Below are 9,954 nucleotides of genomic sequence, written 5' to 3' on the forward strand. Positions count from 1 at the left end.
CATCCCTTCCCTCCAGTGTGTCGACTGAATCACACAGCTTGCTGAGAGTGCACTCAATCCCAATGTTCATGTCACTGACAAAGATGTTAAACAGCGCCAGTCCCAGTACCAACCCCTGAGGAACAGCACTCGTCACTGGTCTCCACTTGGACATCGAGCCGTTGACTGCAACTCTTTGAGTGTGACCATCCAGCCAATTCCTTACCCACTGAGTGGTCCATCTGTCAAATCCATATGTCTCCGATTTAGAGCAAGGTTTCCAAATGTATACAATATATTTCTGAGATGCTTGGTTCTTTTTCTCCTTTATGCTATTATTAAAGTATTAAAACTTAAGTATGAAACCTTAAAAGTCAAATAGTATTTCATTATAGGGTAGATATAATTAGACATAAAGCAATGACCAATATAAGTAGACATAAAACATGAAGTACTCCACGCTAACAGAACCAGAATCTGATACAGAAAGCATAGAACAGTGTGTCATGTAATTTTTCCATGGATGTAAACCATCAAGTATTCTTCACAGAATTCATATTAGCTGTAGCCCCAGGACACTGTTGTTATAGAACTGGATATATGGGAAACGTTCCTTACAAACTGTAAACCTAGCCAGAACATAAGTGGAATGTGATTAGCACGCATTAAGTTTCCAAAAGAAATTAAGGGGTCTGGTGGAAATAGAATAATTTTTAGTAGTATTGGTCTTTTTTCCAAGCCAAATACCCTAAATCCAAGTGAAGGTGGTTTCTGTGTTGTTAGAAAACAGAAACTAATTTATTACTTTGCATTTGTTTGATTTGATGTGCTTTGTCAAAGGTGTGGCTAAGGCAAAATTCAAGAGGCACAAAACAGCCAAAAAAGTCATGCAGTGTTCAATGAAGCTTATAATGAATTTTCCATTGCTCTGTCTAGAACATCTGACCCTTACTGATCTGCAGAGTTCTGGCTTTTATTCCTTAACTTGGCTTAATCTTATGGACAGAATAGGGTTTCTAATGAGTCTGCCAGGAAAACTAAGCATCCTTCTATTTTCAGCAAACTTTGGATACAATTGATGAGGTTGCCGCACTCATTGCTGCCACAGTCCATGACGTGGATCACCCAGGAAGAACAAATTCTTTCCTGTGCAATGCTGGCAGTAAGCTAGCAATTCTCTACAATGACACCGCAGTGCTGGAGAACCATCATGCTGCCCTGGCTTTCCAGCTCACCACCCAGGATGACAAATGCAATATTTTTAAAAACATGGAGAGGTAAGCTTAAACCCCAGGGTCCTTGTCTGCCCACTAACATCTCTCACTTTCTTCTGTGTAACATAAGATAATGCAAACAAACATCCTAGAGGAGGGCAGTGCCTTGTGGATAACTGTCCATAGCCCTTGTGGAAGTTTGCTTCTAAAACAGTAGAGTGCTTCTGCCTGTCCTGCACAGACTTAGGAGGAATCCCATGGTTTCAGTTCCTCCTGTGGATAAAAAGGTGGACCCTATCTAAGGAATTTAGTGTAAATCCTAATGTTAGCAAGTCTAAAAGAATCATTTTGTATCATTGGACATAGAGGACAGGCAATGGCTGAGTGGGTAGATGTTTCCTGGGTAGAGCAAGGATAGAAAGGGTCACAGGGCATCAGTCAAAAATTAAATGCCTTGTTGGAATGGGAAGGATAGTGAAGGACCTGTTGTTCTTCTTCCAGCCCTAGAAAGACATTTAGGATGAGGATGTGACCATTGCCTTAGCCCTCTCAAGATACAGCAGAGAAGTATTGCTGAAAACTTGGCTGGAGCATGAGCCACTGCTGAGTGTCTGTGCTAAAAGCCTTAGGAACATGCTGATGTGGCATGTCCTGGCAGCCCTCCTGAGTAGCTGGTGCATCTGCTTCTGCCCAGCTCTTGCACTGTTTCTCCTAGAGATCCAGTCATGCCTCTAGCACATACATCTCTGCACACCACAGGGTACTTCATCCAGCATAGACGCAGCTGCCCAAGCCTTTACTACTGTCCTTTCTTCCCCCAGCACCTCTCTTCAACGGAAATGGTCTGTAGCATTTTTGTTAGACTTGTTTTAGCAAGCAGCCCTTTGTGAACCAGCCAGCATTCTTAATTGTTTCCTTCTTTAAACAGGAATGAGTATCGAACCCTTCGCCAAGCCATTATTGACATAGTCTTAGCAACAGAAATGACAAAGCACTTTGAGCATGTCAACAAGTTTGTCAACAGCATTAATAAACCCTTGGCAGCGCTAGAAGAAAATGGGGTAAGCGACACTGCAAGTCCTCCTTAAAATGACTAGGCAGGGACTGGGAACCCTTGGCAGTAGAAAATCCCCACATGGTATTCTGAGAAAGTTCATCAGAAACGTGGAGAAAGAGAGACTAGAAATGTGTCTTTCATCTCTGGGTTTGAATACCGTTCTGCTTAACATGGTCATCACACATTTTGAGGGTGAGTGCAACTCACTTGGATCCTATTAATATTGCAGTGCTATGATGTTGTACTTGGGACCAGAACCTTGGGCTGTATATTTTCCTGTTAAAAATGCCACTTTGATGAACCCAGTCACTCCCATGGAGAGAGTGCTAGTGGCAAGACTTGGCATTGTTGTTGGCCATTTCTGCAAAGGAGCCAAGATTTGCCTCAGAACAGAAACTGAATTACTCCCTCCCTCATAACAGGAACCGCTGATGGTGCAGCATAAGGGCAGGTATATTGACTGCCATATGGTGCATTCTCTGGAAATGAGGGCCCTCAGCCTTCAGCGCTGCCTGGCAGCATTCATGGGTTTTCTGTCTACTTTCTTTTTTAATCTTTAAAATAGATGATGGTGGCGTTATGTATCATATAGACATAATCAATAGCCATCTGGAACCCCATGGACACAATGAAATTGCCTGTTAAGAACTCATTCTGAAAAACCACACCAGTTTCAATAACAGCTTCAACCAGCAGTTTTGTTGCCAGTAAGAGCAGTGTATAATTTCATTGGAATGTGTTTTTGCAAAGAGAAGATTTTCAGAAACAGTTATAATAAAGTTTGCATTGGTGGCAACATCCTGTAGGAGCAGTAATGGTTTTCTGTGTTTTCTTACCATGTTTTTTCAAAAGCCACATATATGACTGTTGTGTGTAATGGGGGAGGGCAGTCTTTTTATTATCTGAAGGTGGGAGAGGAAACAGGTCTTGTTCCTTCACTCATCAGAAGCAGACTGGAGCTTAATTGGAGGACAGTACCTTTGTCCACAGGAGTATATGCTAGAATTAGCTTTGTTCTTGGCACCCAGCAATGCTAATGAGAACTATGTGAATGTGAAGCCAAAGTCACAGTAGGATACTGGTTTTACTGACTAAACTAGGAGAAAGGCTGTTAAGTCCTCAGCTGGACAGCCCCTCTGGGTGAGTGTAGCACCATTCAGCGTAGGAGGGTAAGAGACATGGAGGAGAACAAGGGAGCTGCTGCTGCTGGGTGTAGTGCAAGACGACCTTGTGGAGTGCGTAACTCCATAGGGCACCTGGTCCTGCTGGAGGGCTCTGTACTGGCCTGGCTTGGTGCACAGACCCCTTCCTCCCAGCCCCAAGAACTGGGATGCAGCAGTTTTTTCAGCAGCAGCATCCACCCAAAGAGCCAGGCTCCTCTTCTTGCCTGTTATGGCGAGCTGAGTAGCTGTTGCTGCTGAAGGACGGGGCTTGGACCTGTACAGTCAGACAATAAAAACAAATATAGTGACATAGAGAAATCAAAACTTTAATTCTGCCCTTGAGCCCCAGGGGCTGCAGGGAAATAATCTGCCCCACAAGGCATTTGCGATTCACAGCAAATTCCACCCAAGGATGGGAAGAAAGACAAAGGCTATATAACTTTTATTGAAAACGAGAAGCAAAATGTTTCCCTTCTTTTGGTTGGGAGTTTCTCAGTTCCTATTAAAAGACCTGTAATGTGTGAGTGGGTAAACCAAATCATTTGCTGTGCTTGTTACTAGCAGAACAACACTGGCAGATCCTCTTTCAAGTCTGGTTGTATATCTGGTTGCAGCGGCAGCGTGTGTTTCCTGGCCTGGTTTCCAGTCATGGTGGTGACTCAGTGTAGTGTTTGCAGGCTGAGCTGCCAACCCTATGTTCCAAATGGGACAGTTCCACTTATTTTTTTTATTTATTATTTTTATACATATTTGTTCAAAGAGCCATGCTGAGAAGCTGCTCTGTTTGCTTCCTTTCTTCTTTTGTTTCATAAACTGAAAAAAATCCTTTCCAGCTCCAGCATCCTTTATCCTCCCATTTCCCTTCATGATGTCACCTAAGCCTATGACAGGAAGCCAACATCTGACATGCAGAGACACCTCTGCACTCTGAGCAGGATGCTGGGACTAAGCACAGTTAGCACATTTTATTCCCAAGACATCTGCATCCATCAAGTAGAACTGTGCCCTTGGTTTGAAAAGATCACAGAAGTGAACATCCTTTCTTGATTCCTGGTGGTTTACCTACTAGGATATTCTCCACTATCCTTAACTGAATGATCTCTAATAATTTTCTGTGCTTAATTTCCATGCTTGTGTTTCTGGAGCTTCCATCACTTTATTTTGGCTTTCTTTTACGTAATATTGCCATGCATTTGGAGATGTATGCACCTCACTTTTTCCTCTGTATTTTCCCTTCCACATATCTAAAAATGAGGGAAGATGATTGGCTTGGGAGTCTTATTTTGGTGAGAACTGTGGAGCTGGTGTTTCTGAGCCAGTATACTACCAAATAATAATGTTTTAATTACTGTCAGTTTCTTCCTTTAGGAAGAACTTTCTTCGTCACAAGAACTTTCTTCTGAAAAGTACGTTCTAATAAAAGGTCAGAATGTTTCTGCCACTTTGCATCTCCCTCTTCGTACAAAATACTGCAGGAACTGGTGGCATATTATTATTATTATCATTATTGTTACTGTTACTTCTTCTCTGCTCTGACTATAGACCAAGACCTTGTTAGGTGCCAGAGAGGTCTAGTATATTCCTTGCTTCAAAGAGTTTCTATTCTGAGTAGACGGTGTTGTAAATTTCTTTACCTGCCCATCCCTAAAGAGTCAAGCAATAATGTTGTACTTATAGGTAATTTTTAAAGATACTTTGATCGTGAATCTCTGTCCTTTGGAAACTTACTTCATCAGAGCTCCACAGAAAATAGCTTCTAATCTGGATCTTCAGAGCCTTTACTCATATTAGCTGTATACTGGCTCCAAATATAGAGTACCGTTGATGTGCTTGTAGGTGCAGCCTGGCAACCGAATAGAAGCTGTGTGTGGGCTGAAAACTTTCCTAGACTTGCAGAGGAAAGATGAGGCTGTTTAGAAGCACGTTCCTAATATATTGCTTTAATACTGACAAACTCTCGAAAGCAAAATTCCCAGTCAGGTCGGAGACTGATGGGCTAACATGGGTCCAGTGGAAGGGAATGAGGAGCACACCTGGGAGGCAATGTGAGATCTGATTCTCCTAATAGTAGCAGTGGTGTCAAAATGATTGATGCTCATGAGGTTTGTGTGCAGAAGATGACCGTGCATCTCAGGTTGGCCCTTTTTTTAAAACCAGCTATTCCACTCTTAATGTGGAAGTCCATTAATCCTTGGATTTCAGCAGACAATTACATTTTTCTGCTTACACACTCATCACTATGTGTGTAGTGATGAATGGATCCTCTGCACGCTTCTAAGGAGGCAGATAAGGCATAGAGGGATTAGATGACTTGCCCAAAGATGCCCAAGAGATCTGTCACAAGGAAAGTGACTGAATCCAGAAACTGGAGTTCAGTGCTAGTTCAGAGCTGTGGCTAACATTCATAATCCCCCTATCAGTTTGGTTGGATATCAAATACAGTAGCCAGTAGCAGGACTGATCCCTGTAGGATCTGCTGAAAGCATTCACAAGGCACAAAGCTTTTAGGCAAGTACACGGAGGCCTTCCTAATGTATTGTTTTTAATTCTTAAATGTTACAGAATAATGGTGATGGAGAGTCAATCAAAACTGTTCTCACGACTCCTGAAAACCGTATCCTTATCAAGCGCATGTTGATAAAGTGTGCTGACATTTCCAATCCATGCAGACCCATAGAACAGTGTATAGAGTGGGCCGGACGCATCTCGGAGGAGTACTTTGCACAGGTAAGGCAGCTAAAATGGGCTGCTGAAATTCCAGGTGAGCATCTCTTTAAAAGGGAAGAGAAGGGTGCGTATACTGTTAGTGTCCCAGAACATCTAAGGCTGCATTACATAATGCAAAAAATAACAACTTTTTTATTTTAAATGATGGCATATTACTCATGCTGATACAAGACTAGATGCCTTCAGTCAGACGAAAGTTGACAACTTCTACAGTGCAGTTTTTGAAAAATTTAAGCTTTCAAGTTGTTTGGTTTGGAGCTGGGCTTTTTGAGTTTTGCCTACAAATGCATTCCCATCACAAGAGACAGAGGAAGGGTGCCTTCTGTGTACCCATGTGCTGGCTATGCCTCAAGAATAGGATCATCAGGTCCTAGTGTCAGCATGGGAACAGCACTCACTCCAGGAAGTGGTGTAAGACCTTAGCACACTGTGCTGAGGAAAGGTTTTAGGAAGATGGGGAAAAAGGAGAGAGCAGAGTTACAATTACAGATGATAGACCAAATACTGCAATTGGGACTTGGTACCTCAAGGGGGGGAAAAGAGGATAAAAAAGATATTTTGCTATCTCTGAGTTGTCCAGATTGTCACTTCCATCAGAGATTGAAAATGGTTGAGCATCTTTTAGCTCAGAAGCAGTCATAACTTAATCAGTAACCTGTGAAGTTAGTTAGGGTCAGCTTTGTGTGTAGGTGCAGAAGGTAAATGTATCATTTTGTGGGAAACACTGGAAGGCACTATTTGCTCTTTCGCTGAAACCTAGATGACTAGGTGCTTAGGATTAAATGGCTGCTTCTTCAGATTTATTTGGGTTCCTCTGTTTATTTAGCAGTTGCATGTTCTTGTCGGTGCCAATCAATCTGCTGCTAAAAGAAGCCCGTTAACAGAATGTGTCTTAGATGAATAATCACAAGAGTGTTTTTTGCAGACTGATGAAGAAAAGAAGGAAGATTTACCTGTTGTGATGCCAGTTTTTGACAGAAATACTTGCAGCATCCCCCAATCCCAAATATCATTCATTAATTACTTCATTACTGATATGTTCGATGCCTGGGATGGTAAGCAAAACTTTGCTATATTTCCTGACAATAACTATTTTGTGAACATTAGAAACTACTGTGATATAAAATTGCTTTCTTATGGCTCCTAAAGAAAGGAGGAGAAAAGGGAAGATTTCTGCAGTTCAAGTAAGCTTAATAACTTCATTATTGCTTAGAAGTATTTTGATACTGCTACCAGCCATTCTCGTGACTTCTCTTTAATAGATTAGATTCAAGCAATGTTTAACTTTGTTTTAAACTTGCTTCTCTGTAAATGGAGAACAGAACGTATTCTCCTTGATAGCACTTTGGGCACAGTCATTTTGTCCATGTTAACATCAGTTATGCTTCAATACAAGTTTCTACAGTCTGGAAACTGCTTGGGGGAGCAGCTGTTTCCTTCCAAGTGCTGCCTCTGTGGTAAAGTGGTCAGAAATGTGACTCTCCTGAGTGCCAGATCATGACATGTGACTGAGAGTTGATGAAGTAGAATAATTACAAGCATAATTAGCTATGCACCTCCTGGAAAACTGGGTCCCTTTGCTGGGACCAGTATTAAGTAGACTTACAGAACTGTTCTCAGTGGCCTTAGTGATACATGAGTGATGAGAGCTATACAGCCAAAACCATTTCAAGTATCAGTATGACTTAAAAAAGATTTAAGCTTTCCTACTTAACACAGTTGCCCAGACATTTCAAGTGATATTTAAGCAGACAGAATCATCTGACTGTTTCAATTCTGCAAACTAAATACACTCTGCCCTTTCTGCCCTAGAATTTGCAGACCTGCCAAATTTGATGCGGCATCTGGATAATAACTTTAAATACTGGAAAGGACTACATGAAAGGAAGCTGCGGGGCCTTCGACCACCACCAGAATAGCAATTAGACCATGGTGTGTAATTTACCAACCACATGAATAAAAGTGAGCTTGAACAAATGTGCATGTGATTTCAGATTTGTTTTGGTCTCTTCAGTATTACAGTAAGGCTAGCCCATGCGCTTGGGGAACTTTCAAATTCAAGAGAACATGAGGTCAGCAGTTAACTTCCACAAACTACCACGTGTGGACTCCAATGAAATAAGCCTGCCAAGTGGAATTACACTGGATTGCTGCAGTACTTGTACTGAAGAGGGTTTATTGGTGAACGTGTTTTTGTGATATCTTCATACCAGTATGTGAAGCTGGAAGACCTTGAGGAATCCTCATAAAAAGGACATTCACTAGGAGATTTTGCTTCATCCTCAATCCTGCAAGTGAGAAAGAAATGTCTATTAATAGAGACTCACAGCTTTTATGAGAAAGCGACATGCTTTTTATAAGCACTTAAGACAGTTACGTAGAACAATCAGACATTTAAAATGCAACTGTCTATGAAAGAATTTCTGATCTATGAAAAATAGATGTACTGTATTTTTTCACATCACAGAAGGTGCAATCATTCACTTCTGAGCACTACTGAAAGTGAGTTCTCTTTAAGAAATTTAGTAATGTAAATGTAAAAAATAACAAGAATTTTTGAGGTTGATTGTTAGCATCTAGGATTAAAATGTTATGTTTTATTTATTTTGTTAGATGTTCAATATTTTCTATGAATTTATAAATACTTAAAAGCCAAAGGCAACTTTAGATGCATTATAAATTTACATGATTCATACTCATTAATATACATTTAATTGATATACAGACCTTTTATTTTCATAATGCAAATACAAAATACTATACAATGATACATTTTTATTGCACTGTAAGGATAGATGTGTATGTTTAAATATTGTCTGATTTATGTTAATTAAAATAAGTTTTAATGAAAAGGTCTCACTTGAGAATAGTAGAATAAACAAGAAATGTATACTGTCTGAGCACCAGAACTGCAGTAGTTCTCCCACAAACTGGTGATGACCACCTGATCTTCTCTTGGCTACAAAAATAATATGTTGGAACTTTTTGTTTTCTCCCATGAAATTTTATGACTGAATTCCCTGTCAAAGTCTGCCTTATTTTATATAGTATTTCTACAAAGCATTCCACAGCATATATGAAGAGGTAATACTAAACATCTAATGAATTTCCACATTTTATAGCCTATGTATTTTCCTCTTCCATGAAAGAAACAGAACATAAAACCACCAACAAAAACCTTTAACTCAAGAAGTCTGTAAAGGCTGTGTACCTTCACAATTTGAATGAAGCCTTCATAGCAAACACCAGAAAATAATAAAATGTATATTTTAAGAAGTGTCAAAGTCCTAGCCATTTCATTTGAAATGCACATTTGCTTTGTAGTTTGCAGACTAACAGATACATGAAATTCTTCTATAAATAACTAAGATACTTGCTGTCTGGGGAAGGGAAGAATTGAGGGAGTTGGACTGGCATAAGGGTAATGAAAGGTGGTATATGGCTGGCAAGACCCTGTGTTTGTGGCCTGTCACTTGGCAAGCCCATCAAACCCTTGTGTGCCCTTGGACAAGTCTCTTCACAGCTAAAAGCAGTGCCACGCTGTATTGCACTGAAGGACAAGCAGAGTATCCTGTCAGCTTTCCCGGCATGCAGAAAGGTACTCCAAAAGCACTGAAAGAATTGCTGACTAGTGTCAGTGCAGAGGCAATTGACTTTAGAGATGTTGTCATGGTTTAACCCCAGCCGCCAGCTAAGTACCACGCAGATGCTTGCTCACTCCCCAGCCCACCCTGGAGAATGGGGAGGAGAATCAGAAAAAGGTAAAACCTGTGGGTTGAGATACAAACAATTTAATAATTGAAATAAAATATAA

At 40.7% G+C, this 9,954-nt stretch overlaps 1 protein-coding gene across 1 annotated transcript; it reads left to right on the forward strand.

Moving 5' to 3' along the window:
- Positions 1 to 1,038: 1,038 nt before the first annotated feature.
- On the forward strand, positions 1,039 to 8,220 carry LOC104156843 (high affinity cAMP-specific and IBMX-insensitive 3',5'-cyclic phosphodiesterase 8A-like; the record flags this gene model as incomplete). The annotated part of the gene is made up of 6 exons (XM_009703240.1): positions 1,039 to 1,256; positions 2,122 to 2,266; positions 5,976 to 6,140; positions 7,066 to 7,195; positions 7,953 to 8,072; positions 8,155 to 8,220. Coding segments are annotated over 5 exons (765 nt in total), but the record flags the coding sequence as incomplete, so codon positions are not given.
- Positions 8,221 to 9,954: the final 1,734 nt, after the last annotated feature.

The sequence above is a fragment of the Cariama cristata genome, unplaced genomic scaffold (genome assembly GCF_000690535.1).
Source record: "Cariama cristata isolate BGI_N322 unplaced genomic scaffold, ASM69053v1 scaffold46616, whole genome shotgun sequence".
NCBI classification, from domain to species: Eukaryota; Metazoa; Chordata; class Aves; order Cariamiformes; family Cariamidae; genus Cariama; species Cariama cristata.